A 13651-nucleotide genomic window follows, 5' to 3' on the forward strand; every position below is an offset into this window, starting at 1 on the left:
GTGGTAGTGTGTGCTTGTAGTTCCAGCTACTTGGAAGGCTGAGGCGGAAGGATCACCGGAGCCCAGCAGGTTGAGGCTGTGGTGGCCGTGAGTTTGCCACTGCACTCCAACCTGGGCCACAGAGTGAGACTCCAACACAAAAAAACCCAAAAAATTAGCCTGGCATGGAGGCACACACCTATGGTTCCAGTTACTTGGAAGGTTGAGGTGGAAGGATTGCCTGAGTCCAGTGGGTCGAGGCTGCAGTGGCTGTGAGTGTGCCACTGCACTCCAGCCTGGGTGACAAAGTGAGACTCTGACTCAAAAAATAAATAACTAAATTACTTTATGACTAAAAATGCTAATTATCATGTGAGGCTTCAGCGAGTCACTCTTTGCTGATGGAGGGCCTTGCCTCGATGTGGGTGACTTCTGATTGATTGGGGCGGTGGTGGCTGAAGGTTGAGGCAGCTGTGGCAACTTCTTACTATAAGACACAATGAATTTTACCCCATTGATCGACTCTTTTTCATGAAAGATTTCTATGTAGTACTTGATGCTAATTGATAGCATTTTACCCACAGAAGTTCTTTCAAAATTGGAGTCAGTTCTTTCAAATTCTGCCGCTGCTTTATCAACCCATGTATGTAATATTCTAAATCCTTTGCTGTCATTTCAACGATGTTCAGCCAGCCTCAGTGGCACACCCCTGTAGTCCCAGCTATTCACAGGCAGAGGTGACAGGACTGCTTGAGCCCATAAGTTCTGGGCTGTAGTGTGCTAAGCCAGTCAGTATCTACACTAAGTTGGACATCAATGTGGTGACCTCCCATATTTTCGGGACTAGGTGGTCCAGTGGGGGACCAATTGGCTTCTTTTATTTTTTTTGAGTGGGAGTCTCACTCTGTTGCCTGGGCTGGAGTGCAGTGGCACACTCACGGCCACCACCACCTCGACCTGGGCTCAGGCATGCCTGGCTAATTTTTTGATTTATTGTAGAGATAAGGTCTTGCCAAGTTGCCCAGGCTGGTCTCAAACCCCTGGGCTCAGGCAATCCTCTTCCCTCGGCCTCTCAAAGTTCTGGGATTACAGGGGTGAGCCACTGCACCCGATCGTAAAGTTATTTTACTTTTCTTTGTTGGAGTCTCACTTTTTTGCCCAGGCTGGAGTGCCATGACATGCTCATGACCACTGCGGTCTCGACCTGCTGGGCTCAGGCGATCCTTCAGCCTCAGGCTTCCAAGTAGCTGAACCTACAGGCACTTGTCACCATGCCTGGCTAATTTTTTGATTTATTGTAGAGACGAGGTCTTGCCATGCTGCCCAGGCAGGTCTTGAACCCCTGGGCTCAGGCAATCCTCTCGCCTCAGCCTCCCAAAGTGCTGGGATTACAGGCTTGAGCCACTGCGCCCAGCCAGTAGTTTTAATTCAAGGTACATACATTGATTTTTTAAAAGGTATTGTACACTTAATAGACTACAGTGCGGTGTAAACATAACTTTTTTTTTTTTTTTTTTTTTTTTGCGATGGGGTCTCACTCTGTTGCCCAGACTGGAGCGCAGGAGCACGATGTGCAAACATAACTTTCATCAGCACTGGGAAACCAACAAATTCGTGTGACTCACTTCCTGCGACATCTCCGCGGCATGCCTATAGAAGGGTGCCGTGCTCTGGATCTTACCAGGCTGCACCTGGATGTAGGAAAGTGCCAGAAGTCCTGGGTAACCTGAGTGCCATCTCCCAGAAGTGGAACCTAAGAATGCCTAGTGACTACGGCCCACTGAGGCCAGGCTGGGGGCCAGAGTTGTGCCCAGTGGGCAAGACGGGCTTAGGAAGGTAGGGTTTTTTATGAGGCTCCTGCAATTGCTGGCTTCCTGCAACCCGCCAAGAGGCCCAAGTTCACAACAGGGCCGGCTGCAGACCTCACCTCCTCTGGCACGAAGGGTCCCAGGCACAGCCTCTCTCAGGAAGGAGTAGCTTTTCATCAGGAACCTGACCTGAGGCGGAGTGGAAGGGAGGTCAAGTTGCTGTGTGGCTTTGAGCAGATCACTAAACCTCTCTGTGCTCTCATTTACCTGAGAGAGGCAGGCCGAGAGTAAGATCTGTCTGGCCAGAGCCCATATTTTTCTTTTTGTCTCATGGCCTTATAGCCTAGCATAGACGGGCTGCTAGGAGGAGGGTAAAAGCTGCTGGGATGAGAGGCCAGGGCGGAGTCTTTATCCGGCCAACCTCCTGCGACTGCGGTTTCAGATTATGTCTGCGTAGTGGCGTCTTTTTTCCTTCCAGCCGGCTGTTTCCCGCAAATTGCGCGTAACGGACTCCGCCCCTAGCAACCAGGCCCGCCCCTGCCGAGCCGCCCTCTCGGGGCCCCGCCCACCCGCCTTTGGCCGCGCCCGCTCCCTCCCGGGGACAGCCCGGCTCCCGCCTCACCTGCTCGAAGACCAGGACGCAGCGCGAGGCCGGCGGGAGCTGGTGCTCCACGGCCACGTGCACCGGCAGCGCGCAGAGCACCGCGGCGTGGGCGGCCAGCAGCGCGCCGCCCAGGCCGGCGCCCAGCGTCCAGGCGCCCCCGGTCCCGGGCCTCGCCCACAGTCGCAGGGCCTGATAGGGCACCAGCAGGGTGGACAGGAACATGGGGACCCACGTCACCAGCGCCAAGGGCAGCTGTCCGAAGCTGAAGATCAGGAGGTCAAACTCCAGCAGCAGCCTGGGAGCGGGGAAGGCGAGACGAAGTGGGCAAAAGTGTCGCCCTTCCTCGTCCCCTTAGTCCTCAGTCGGAGCTCCTGGAGGATCAACTGAGGTATCTTGATCCGGTTGTGAGCTGCCCATCCCTGGAGGTGTTCCAGATGCCGTCTCTGTGGCCCAGGACTTCTGGCACAGGGCGTTGCCCCAAGAGACTCAGTTAGGAAATGGGGTTGATTCTCATAGACCTTGAGGGCCCTCTGTGAATGTTACGGGGTTGCTGAAGGGCTCACTACTCTCTACCACGAGTGTTAGGATGTGAGGTATCCAGGCTTTGATTGTCCTTAGTTTTGCTGCTTTGGGGAGTCCGTGGTTTTAGACTGGAGCTAATAGCACGCAGGTTAAGTGTTTTGTGTGCCTAGGTTAAGAGCATATGGCCTTAAAGGGAGGAAATTGAAAACAACGTAAATGTCCATTAATAAAGGACTAAATGAACAAAACCTGGCACCTCCATACTCTGCAGTCATTAAAAACAACGGACTGAGCCACCGAAGCCGGCGTGCCTGTAGTTCCAGCTACTTGGAAGGCTGAGGCAGAAGAATCGCCGGAGTCCAGCAGATTGAGGCTGCGGTGGCCAGGAGCATGCCACTGCACTCCAGTCTGGGCGACAGTGAGACTCCAACTCAAAATTAAAAAATTTTTTTTTAAATTAGCCGGGTGTGGTAGCGCGTGCCTGTAGTTCCAACTACTTGGAAGGCTGAGGCGGAGGGATCGCCACAGTCCAGCAGGTCGAGGCTGCGGTGGCTGGGAGCATGCCACTGCACTCCAGTGTGGGCGACAGAGTAAGACTCCAACTCAAAACAAAACAATGGACTGACATGGAAAGATCCCTAAGATACAGTGCTAGGAGTTGGGAGTAGCAGTTCAATCGCAGCACTTTGGGAGGCCTAGGTGAGAAGATTACCTGAGGCCAGGAGTTTGAGACCAACCTGGACAGCATAGTGAAACCCCACCTCTACCAAAAAAAAAAAAGAAAGCTAGATTTCTAGGGAGTAAAAACAAATTGCAAAATAACAGGTATAGCATCTTATTTACGTAAACTCCCCACAGCATTCATCTCTTTGGTACCCATATACATATGATGGCAATGCATGGACAATGCTCTGGAGGGAAACTTGAAAATGGCAACCTCTGGGGAGCAGTCTGGGATTGAAGGGGGTGGTCAAGAAGGACTGTCGCTTTACAGTAAGAAGTGTATTTAAACTTTTTACTGAGATTTTTATCATTTTGATACTCGTATAATAAATAAAAGGAAGTACTATTGCTTCTTTTTATTATTTATCTATTTACCTATTTATTTATTTGTTTAGAGATCAGGTCTTGCTATGTTGCCCGGGCTGGACTCGAACCCCTGGACTCAAGCGATCATCCCACCTCAGCCTCCCAAAGTGCTGAGATTACAGGTGTGAGCCACGATGCCTGGCAGTCCTCTTCTTTTTACTGCTTCCCAAGTTCTACTTAGGATGAGGTGCGGGGAAAATAGAGACCCCCAGGGATATACAGTCCTCTGAGGTTCATCCTCAGAGTTGGGGGAGTGCTCTATGGGGAAAGTGACCCAGCTAGGAAGGCACTTGTGTGCATGTCTGTCTTCCCACAAGGTTGGGAATGCCCCATAGACAGGGATAAGGTCTACCCTGATCATTTCTCTGGCCCCAGGACTGGTACTCAGTAGGTGCTTAGTGGAGGTTACTTGAATGGAACTGACGAGGAAAAGAATGTGTGTTGGTGTGCGTGTGTGTGCACACACCAACGTCTGCCCCAGGGCAAGGTTCTCATTGAGGAGTATCTGAGAGGGAGCTTGGTGTCCCTGGAATGGCTGGCTCTGGGAGGACAGGCCAAGGGCCACCCAAGGTTGGGGATGGAAGGAGTCCAAGGGACTGTTTTAGGTGGGAAGGGTGTCGGAAGCCGTTGATGCATGGCCAGGGACCAAGAGGAGACCCGTATCCTCTGGAACCAGAGGCAGGCAGGGTACTGGGACCCAGAGAGTCTGATCAGATTGGCGTGCCTCCCCTGGATGGGAGAAAGGCCTACCTGCCCTCATCAATGAAGTCGATGGCCAGGGTGCTGATGATGAAGACACACAGGCCAGCGATGAACATGTGGTAGATGGTGCGGAAATGCTGTACCTCCATCAGCTCACTGGGGGGACAGGGGTCCAAAGGTCAGCGTGGAGGGTCCTCAGAGTCCTGTGGACTAGCTCAGGTACTGCACACATGAGGGCATGGGGCCTAGGGACCCAGAACTTCCAGATAAAGGCAAGGCTGTGGCTGGGATAACACATCCTGGTGGCCTTTCTTCCACAACCACCCCACCACCACCATCTGTCAAGGCCAATAGGGGAACCAGAACCTTCGAAACCCTCTCCATGTCCTCCCCACAAACCACCTAGGCTGAGGAATGAATGACCTAGACCCCAGCCAAAGCCCTTGTTTCCCCTGTCCTCACCCCTGACTTACTCAAGCAGGGACTTTCGGATGATGAAAACTTTCCGTTTCCCCAGGGATGGCTCCCGGGTCCTGAATTGAGACGTTTGTTCAAATCAGGCCCCGAGGGAAGAAGGCAGTGGGCAGAGGGCAGAGCCATGCAGGGAAACGCTTGGGAGCCAAGGGCAGTAGTAGGGGAAGGGCAGGGTCAGGGCCAGGGCCAGGGCCAGAGGGCAGGACCAGATGGAAGGTCAGGGCCAGGGCACAGCAAGGCCCAGAGGGTGGGGCCCAGTGTCAGGAAGACAAGATCACAAGGGGAGAAGGCAGAAGGCCAGAGTCAGGATCACGCTGAGACCGGCCATGGGCGCATCCGATGATGTTTATGGCGCACGCTCCTTGCTATGGCGGAGTCCACCATGGCCATTCCCCAGCCTCAGACTCACCCGCTGGAGGCTGCTGGGGGAGTGGAGGGCAGAGCTCCGCCTTGTGGCGGGTAGGACTGTACGGCTTCCCAAATGGCTCGGTCCAGCAGCTCCATTAGCTGCCCCTGCGCCTGCTCCTGCAATTGTGTCTTCACAGCCTGCGGAACAAAGCCAGGGCAGCACCCGCTGTCCCTCCATCCATCCATCCATCCTTTTTTTTTTTTTTGAGTCAGAGTCTCACTCTTTCGCCCAGACTAGAGTACAGTGGCACGCACACTCATGGCCACCCCAGCGTCAACCTTCTGGGCTCCAGCGAGCCTTCTGCCTCAGCCTTCCAAGTAGCTGGAACTACAGATGTGCACCAGCACGCCCGGCTATTTTTTATTTTATTTATTTTATTTTAGTTGAAGTCTCACTCTGTCAACCAGACTGGAGTGCAGTGGCCGCTCCAGGCCACTGCAGCCTCGACCTGCTGGGCTCTGATCCTTCCGCCTCAGTCTTCCAAGTAGCTGGAACTATAGGCGTGCGCTACCACGCCCGGCTAGTTTTTGATTTATGGTACAGATGAGGTCTCGCCAAGTTGCCCAGGCGGGTCTCAAACCCGCGGGCTCAGGCAATCCACTCTCCTTGACCTCCCAAAGTGCTGGGATTATAGGCTGAGCTACCGAGCCTGGCCTCAGCCATTCTTTCATTCACCAAACATTCACTGAGCTTCTCTCTGCGCCAGGCACAGTGCTAAGTGCTAGGGATAAAAACGTGAGTCAGTCATGTTTCCTGCCCAGGGGTTCCCCGAGAATCGATTTCCTGCCGGCTTCCCAGGGCAGCCGTGAGGGTCAAGGAATGACAGCAGGAGCAGCACTTCCACCCCCTGGGTCACCTCTGCTCCTCACTGTCTTACCCCCGACCTCTGACCCCACCGGTGGGAAGATTCTATTCACTGGCTGACTTTGGGTCCCTGCTCTTAGGACCTGTGCTTCAAACCCCTGTATCTTTTTAATTTTTTTTTCTTTTTTTGAGTTGGAGTCTTACTCTGTCACCCAGGCTGGAGTGCAGTGGCACACTCAAGGCCACCGCAGCCTCCACTTGTTGGGCTCAGGTGATCCTTCTGCCTCAGTCTTCCAAGTAGCTGGAACTACAGGCGCGTGCTACCACATCTGGCTTATTTTTTGATTTATTGTAGAGATGAGGTCTTGCCAAGTTGCCCAAGCTGGTCTCGAACCCATGAGCTCAGGCCATCCTCTCGCTTCAGCTTCCCAAAGTGATTATAGGCGTGAACCACTGTGCCGGGCAAAACCCCTCCATCTTAACTCTCAATTTTAAGTTGATCTTTGAACTTGAGAACAAATCATCTTCGGCCACCCTAGGACCTGTCCATTTTGACTTCTGGCCTCTGACGTCCCTTACCTCCATGTGTCGGGTCCATTGCACCAAGTCTGGGGCTCTGTGAGTCTCGGTGATTCCTGAGAGGAGGGAGCAAAGGCACACCTGGGAGGGGCCGTTAGGGCTCTGCTGCCTGTGTAGACCAGAGGCATCCAGTGCCCCGGAAGTGCTTTCCGTCTGCTCAGCTGCCTCCCCGCCCCCAGCTGGTCAATATCTGGTATCAAGGGTAGGGTAGCCAGAGGGGAAGTTGTGGAGGGGAGAGGAGGCCCTTGGCAAGCAGGGGCTCTGATGACATCACTGGAAACATCAAACCCAGGGAACGGGCAGTTACTCTGTTCACCCTCTGGAGCTGAAGGGTCAGACAGGTAAGGTGAGGCCACAGCTCTGAATATCTCCTTTGGCCTCCATCTCCCAGTGGGGCGGCTTTGGGTGGAGGCTGGGTCTGCCCTCCTTGGCCTCCTTGGACAGCAGGAAGGACTGACGGTAGACAGTAGGAGCCTTTGCCCAACAAGAGTCTCCCCAACCCCACCTGAGCTCTCTGCACTCCCGGAGTGTGGCTCACCTTCTCCAGGGAGTCGCTCCTCCTGCTCCCCTCTCGGCGCTTCTCTCCTCCGCAAGCGGGTACCCCCTGGCTCCATGACGTGGGTCTCGGGTGGGCAGCAGGCAGCCTTGGCCCGTGGTTCCGCCTCTCCTCCCCAGCGTGGCCTGCCCTGCCTAGCTCTGTCCCATTCAGCTTAGCTGACAGCTCCAGAGACTAAAGTCCTTTCAGGAGGAGGGGGCCCCTGGAAGCGCGATAAGTTATCTGACCCGGAGGTCCATGAGGTGTTGCTCTGCCGGCTGTCGCAGGGATGACTGCGTCCTCTAACACCCCAACCACCGCCCAGATGGCCAGCTCCAAGTGTGCCATCCCTCCCACCGGAATGGTGGAGAGGGGAACTTTGCCTCTCTGAGGCTTATCAACTAGCATGGCTGGCCTTCCAGTCCCTCTCCCAGCAGGCTGAAGGTCAGGGAGGAGCCGAGAATCTTCAGGTATCGGCACATTCGGCTCCCTTAGACCACACGGCGTGGGGTTCTGTGCATGCAGTAACATTCAGATGGGGCTGGCACCGGGATACGCATGGTGCTGTGGCCCCTCCAGGAAGTGCTGGGTGCCGGGGCCCTGGAACGTCAGCTCTTCCACACACTGGCCTGGTTAGCATGGAGGCAGAAAGGAGACTAAACAAACACTCATAGGTGGGTGCGGTGGCTCATGCCTGTAATCCCAGCACTTTGGGAAGAAGAGGCAAAAGGATTGTCTGAGCCCACAGGTTTGAGACCAGCCTGGGTAGCATGGCAAGACTTCATCTCTACAATAAATAAAAAAATTAGCTGGACATGATGGCACATGCTTCTAGTTCCAGTTACTTGGAAGGCTGAAGCAGAAGGATCTCCTGAGTCCAGTAGGTCGAGGCTGCAGTGGCTGTGAGCGTGCCACATTCCAGCCTGGGTGACAGAGTGAGACTCCGACTCAAAAAAACACATACTCATTCAGCACCAGGAATGCCAGGCATTGGCACACACAGAACCAGATGCAAACCTTCCCGTGTCACCTACTGTCTGTACAACTTCAGGCAAGCGACTCCACGTGTTAAGCCACAGTTTCCTCTTCTGAAAAATGGGGGTAAAAATCCCTGCCTCACAAGGTTAGCATAAGCATAGAACCAGGTAAAATCACACAGGGATGGGGTGAGCTCATAGAGAATTAATAACTTCCTTCCCTTTTGTAAGAAGTAACAGAAGGGCAAGGGTTTTGAGAGTTCCTCTTTGCTGGGTTTCTGCTGGGGATTAACTATTAATCCTTCTCCTCCCTGTGTGTCCAAAGATCAGTGTTAGAAACAAGGTCAGACCGGGCTCGGTGGCTCAGCCTGTAATCCCAGCACTTTGGGAAGCGGAGGCGAGTGGATTGCCTAAACCCACGGGTTCAAGACCAGCCCAGGCAACTTGGTGAGGCCTCGTCTCTACGATAAATAATTTTTTAAAAAATTAGCTGGGCATGGTAGCACATGCCTATAGTTCCGGCTACTTAGAAGGCTAGGCGGAAGGATTGCTAGAATCCAGCAGGTCGACACTGGGGTGTCCGTGAACGTGCCACTGCATTCCTGCCTGGGCAATGGAGGGAGACTCCAACTCAAAAAAAAAAAAAAGAAAAACTCAGGTGGAGGCCATGATCTCAGCGTCTCCTCTCCCTCCCCTCCACTCCTGGTGGGCAGCTGGATGAGGCTTGAGGGCTTGAAGCACTGTCCATGACTGTCTCCTGCATTCCAAGCAATAGGAGGAACTGAAGGTGGCCCCCAGGGAAGGAGAAACGTTGTGGTGAACTGCAGTGGCAGTACAGAGGGCCAGGGCTCCAGAGCCGCAAGAGGCAGACAGAGACATAAGCCTGAGACCCCAACACAGTTTTATTAACATCCCAAGCCAACACCAGCAATCTTTCCAACCAGATGTGTAAGGGCCCAGGGGCGAGGGGACCATGGCGCAGGGCCTGAAGGTGGGTCCTGGGGCTCAGAGCCCCTGAATTGGTCATCACTCAGCAATTAATGCAAGATGACAGCCCCATGCTCCTGCCGGCGGCCCTGCAGCCCTCGCCCCCAGCTTTAGCCGCTACTTCCCATGGGGCAGGGAGAGCTTCCATCGCCGTCTGGAGACCTTGGCAGGGGCTGGCCCATGCGATCCACACACCAGCAGGGACCTCGGCGCTGGCCCTGGGAAGAGCGGCACTGGGGAGAGAGGCACACAGATCAGGGGTGAGGCTGAGTCTCCGACAGGGGGGTGGGAGGGAGCGCCTGAGTCTGAGGGTCTGGAAACATCTGTGGGTTCCCTCGGGACCATGGGGCCGACTGGGTTCCCTTTCCTTGGTCCCCCTCCCCCACCTTTTTTATTGAGCCAGGGTCTCACTGTGTTGCCCAGGCTGGGGTGCAGTGGCACCATCACGGCTCACCACAGCCTCAATCTCCTGGGCGCAGGCAATCCTTCTGCCTCAGCCTCCTAATTAGTTGGGACTACAGGTGCACCTCATCATGCCTGGCTAGCTTTTTTATTTATTTTTTATTTTATTTTACTTTTTTTATTTATGTTTTTGAGTTGGAGTCTCACTCTGTCGCCTAGACTGGAATACAGTGGCCGCTCCCGACCACTGTAGCCTCGACCTGCTGGGCTCCGGCGATCCTTCCGCCTCAGCCTTCCAAGTAGCTGGAATTACAGGCGCGTGCTACCACGCCCGGCTAATTTTTGATTTATTGTAGAGATGAGGTCTCGCCTGCCCAGGTGGATCTCGAACCCATGGGCTCAGGCAATCCACTCAGCCTCTCAAAGGCTCAGGATTACAGGCTGAGCCACCGAGCCTGGCTGCTTTTTTATTTTTTTGTAGAGACGAGGTCTTGCTGTGTTGCCTAGCCTGATCTCGGGCTCTTGGACTTGATCAGTCCTCCCAAAGTGCTGAGATTACAGGTGTGAGCCACCACACCCGTCTGCCTCTTCAACCAATAAATTGTGTGCTGGCCCTGAACAGCAGTTTTCAAAGTGTCATTCCCAAGTCAACAGCTCCAGCATCGCTGGGAAGCATGTTAGAAAAGCAAATTCTCGGGTCCCACCTCAGACCTGCGGAACCAGAAACTCTGCAGGTGGGGCTGAGCCATCTGTGTGTTCACAAGCCCTTCAGATAATTCTGATGCCTCAAATCTGAAAGCCACCGAGTAGGTTCATTCCTTAAGTACGTTAAGTCCTCTACTATGGGTGGTTGATTATTGTTTATGTTGCGTGGGTCTTCAAGTTGGAAGATCCTTTTTGTGGAGTTGTGATCTCACTCTGTCACTCAAGCTAGAGTACAGTGGCACAATCACAGCTCACCACAGCCTCCATTCCACCTCCTGAGCTCAGATGATCCTTCTGCCTCAGCCTCCTGACTACAGGCGTGCACCACCACATTCGACTAATTTTTTTGGTAGCAAAGTGGTCCAGGCTGGTTTTTGAACTGCTGGGCTCAAGTACCCCGCCCACCTTGGCCTCCCAAAGTACTGGGCATACAGGTATGAGCCCCTGGAAGATCTTTAAAGACAGGGGACAGTGTCTTATGTATGCAACTTCATAAGCCTTCCTGTCCCCTACTCCCTGGTAGGAACTTTGTACTGGAGCGAGGGGAGAAGAATAGTCTCACCTGCCGCTTCCGGTAGAAGCCTCGATGGTCACAATTGGGCACATAGAGTGTGTGACCCCCTCGGTAGACTTTGGTCTGGAGCTGCTGCAGCACTGAGTCCAGGTGTCTGCGGCATGGGCCCTGAGGGAGGGAGAGCAGGCAGCTCAGACCGCTCCTCCCCGGCTGCCCTGCCAGCCCGCTGGCCCCACCAGGCTCCCAGGATCAACACTGGAGTCTTCTCCAAGCCCAAGGGAGCAGGCTCAGATGGCAGTCTCCAGCACTCCCACCCTTCTTGCTCCCTACCAGCCCCCAGCGTACCATCTCAGTGTCCTGGACGCTCCCAGAATTGGGCCGGGCGGGTGTGGTAGAGGTGCCCGGATTCCTCTGTTGGTCTCTGCGGTTCACGTCCTGTGGGTGGGTGGTTCCTGCGTGGGGTTTACTCTCCTTAGGATTCTCCTCTACAACCCCAGGAGGAACGGGAGAAGAGGCCAGAAATCAGCCAGACGCCAAAGACCAGAGCCACGTGGGGAAGAACCTTGCCCACCACCACACTGAAGAGGAAGAGAGGGCTTGTGCTGACCTTAGTTTCCTTCTCTGACAAAGAGCTATGTTGTATTTCCTGATAATATTCCCCAGGGTCATTTTTAAGGCTTATAAGGGAGAAGCATTTTGGAAAGCAAAAGTCGAGAACAAGTTCAAAGCACTGTTGGTTATTGTGAGGCTTTGAACTTCAGGTGAAAAGACCTGGCTGTTCCACCAGAAGCCAGAAGGGGGCGCACCAAGCCAGGGAGATGGGGTAGGAGCGCTGCGGACGGAGGAGGGGGTCAACAGGGACCCAAGTGGAATGTGCGTCCCCGCTGTGACCCTGCTGTGACTCAGCCCACCCCTCCCAGGCCTGAGTTGCGATTACTTTTGGGGCATTGCAGTGGGAACCTCTCCCTTCTGTCCTCTGTGGCTCAGGCGAGCTCCACCCCAGTGGTCCCAGGAGATTTCAACCCCCGAACCGAGATGGGCTGAGGGCACGTCGCAAAAGTGCAGAGAACGAAGGGCTTCCAACCTGCATGTTGCACCTGGCTCTGAAGGAAGTTTCTGGGGGCTCGCGGGGGAGAGCTCGGGACTGGGAAAGGGGGAGGAAATAAGTCAGGGCTAGGAGAAGGCAGGGAGGGGACCATGCACTGCTTGGAATTTGCCCCAGATGTAAAATTAGATATTAGAGCCCCTAAAGGGATCCTCTCTCTCTCCCTGTGCCCAAAGACAAGCTCCCTTCTAACTACCGCTCACAACGAAGCCATTCGCCCGAATCCGAGTGAGATCCTTCCTCAGGATACCCCTCCCTCCTCAGACCTCCACCCACATTCTCTCCCTTTAGCACCCAACCATGGCCGTGACTGCGCTCCAAACTGCCTTCTCTGAACCACCCTGGAGGACCCCTAGAAACCTGCACTCGGACATTTGGGACCCAAAGAAACTCCAAGCTGGTTTTCCATCGTGTCCCATGGGAGGGACTAGGGGCTCCGATGTCTCTGGGGTGGGGGTAGTTTGCGTTTCCTGCCCTCCCCATCTCCCTGCTGCCCCCCATCCCTTGGGTGCTGACTCACTCTGTCCCACCCACCCTATGACTCAGCTTCTATTCTCCCAGTAGGGTGGGGTGGGCTGGGTATAGCCTTCTGAGCAGGTTGAAACCATAACCCTGATCTGGCAAACGCCTCTTTTCCCACCTCTGTCTCCCCGCTCCCCCCTTCCCCATCTGCCTCCTGTCCCCAGTCAAGTCTAGGACAACTGTGCATTTGGGGCACCTTCTGTTCCAGACCCCTTCCTGTTCCAGGTGCTTCCAACACTGGTCTTAAGAGGAAGAAGATATTTCTCCAGCGTGCAGAGTTTGGGAGCCGGGGTTCCCTTCCTCCTTGTCCAAGTGTAAGCTGGGAATATTTGGGTCCTTTCTCCAGCTCGGGCGTCTAGGGATGAAGAAGCTAGGCCTGCCGGGGCGCATGGGATGGCTCTGAAATGCTCAGACCTCCCCACTCCTTCAAGGGAAAATAAATAGCGAGCCAAAAGAAAGCTGAGCGCTCAGACACGTCCTGCTTTTTCCTCGGGTCCCCCAGCCACACCCCAGCCTACTAGCTGCTTTCCGCACTTGCTCCTTCATCCCGCATGTGTCCCCCAAGGTCGGGGAGGAGGAAGCGCAGTGGCCAGGACCCAGAAGCTGCAGAGCCGCCCGCGCTCGTCTCCCCGGGACCCCGCCTGGAGGCCGTGGGTCCCACGTGGGCGGGCGGGGGCGGGGCGGACTCACCCGTGGGCGCGCGGGCCCGGCTGCAGCGGCCTCTGCCCCACAGCAGCGCCTGCAAAGGCATCTCCTCGTCCTCGGGCGGGTGGCACTGCAGTCCCGAGGCGCAGTTAGGGGTGTAGACCCCGCACTGCTGCCCCTCTTTCCTGAGACAGCCCCCAGCTTCTGCACAGCCCTCCGCGGGCGGCCCCCCATCCTCCTCCTCCACGCAGCCCCCGGCCCAGCCCGCCTGCCCCCCCCGCCCGCAGCC

At 55.0% G+C, this 13651-nt stretch overlaps 2 protein-coding genes across 2 annotated transcripts in view; both read right to left on the reverse strand.

The window, feature by feature from the left end:
- SOAT2 (sterol O-acyltransferase 2) overlaps positions 1-7667 on the reverse strand; it is a 20734-nt gene extending 13067 nt beyond the window's left edge. The window contains exons 1-7 of the mRNA XM_008067289.1: positions 7509-7667; positions 6971-7026; positions 5588-5724; positions 5178-5237; positions 4753-4860; positions 2410-2686; positions 1907-1976 (exon numbers count right to left, since the gene is read on the reverse strand). Coding sequence (XP_008065480.1) covers positions 1907-1976; positions 2410-2686; positions 4753-4860; positions 5178-5237; positions 5588-5724; positions 6971-7026; positions 7509-7584 — 784 coding nt within the window. The 5' untranslated portion in view covers positions 7585-7667. The remainder of the gene's footprint in view (positions 1-1906; positions 1977-2409; positions 2687-4752; positions 4861-5177; positions 5238-5587; positions 5725-6970; positions 7027-7508) is intronic.
- A 1697-nt stretch (positions 7668-9364) lies between these two features.
- The window catches only part of IGFBP6 (insulin like growth factor binding protein 6), a 4382-nt gene continuing 95 nt past the window's right edge, over positions 9365-13651 (reverse strand). Inside the window, 4 exon segments of the mRNA XM_008067290.1 lie at positions 9365-9702; positions 11139-11258; positions 11436-11575; positions 13408-13651. The exon segment at positions 13408-13651 is cut by the window's right edge and continues 12 nt beyond it. Of these exon segments, the coding sequence (XP_008065481.1) occupies positions 9580-9702; positions 11139-11258; positions 11436-11575; positions 13408-13651 (627 nt within the window). The 3' untranslated portion in view covers positions 9365-9579.

This window comes from Carlito syrichta, unplaced genomic scaffold, assembly GCF_000164805.1.
Source record: "Carlito syrichta isolate Samal-C Ts95f unplaced genomic scaffold, Tarsius_syrichta-2.0.1 Scaffold309471, whole genome shotgun sequence".
NCBI classification, from domain to species: Eukaryota; Metazoa; Chordata; class Mammalia; order Primates; family Tarsiidae; genus Carlito; species Carlito syrichta.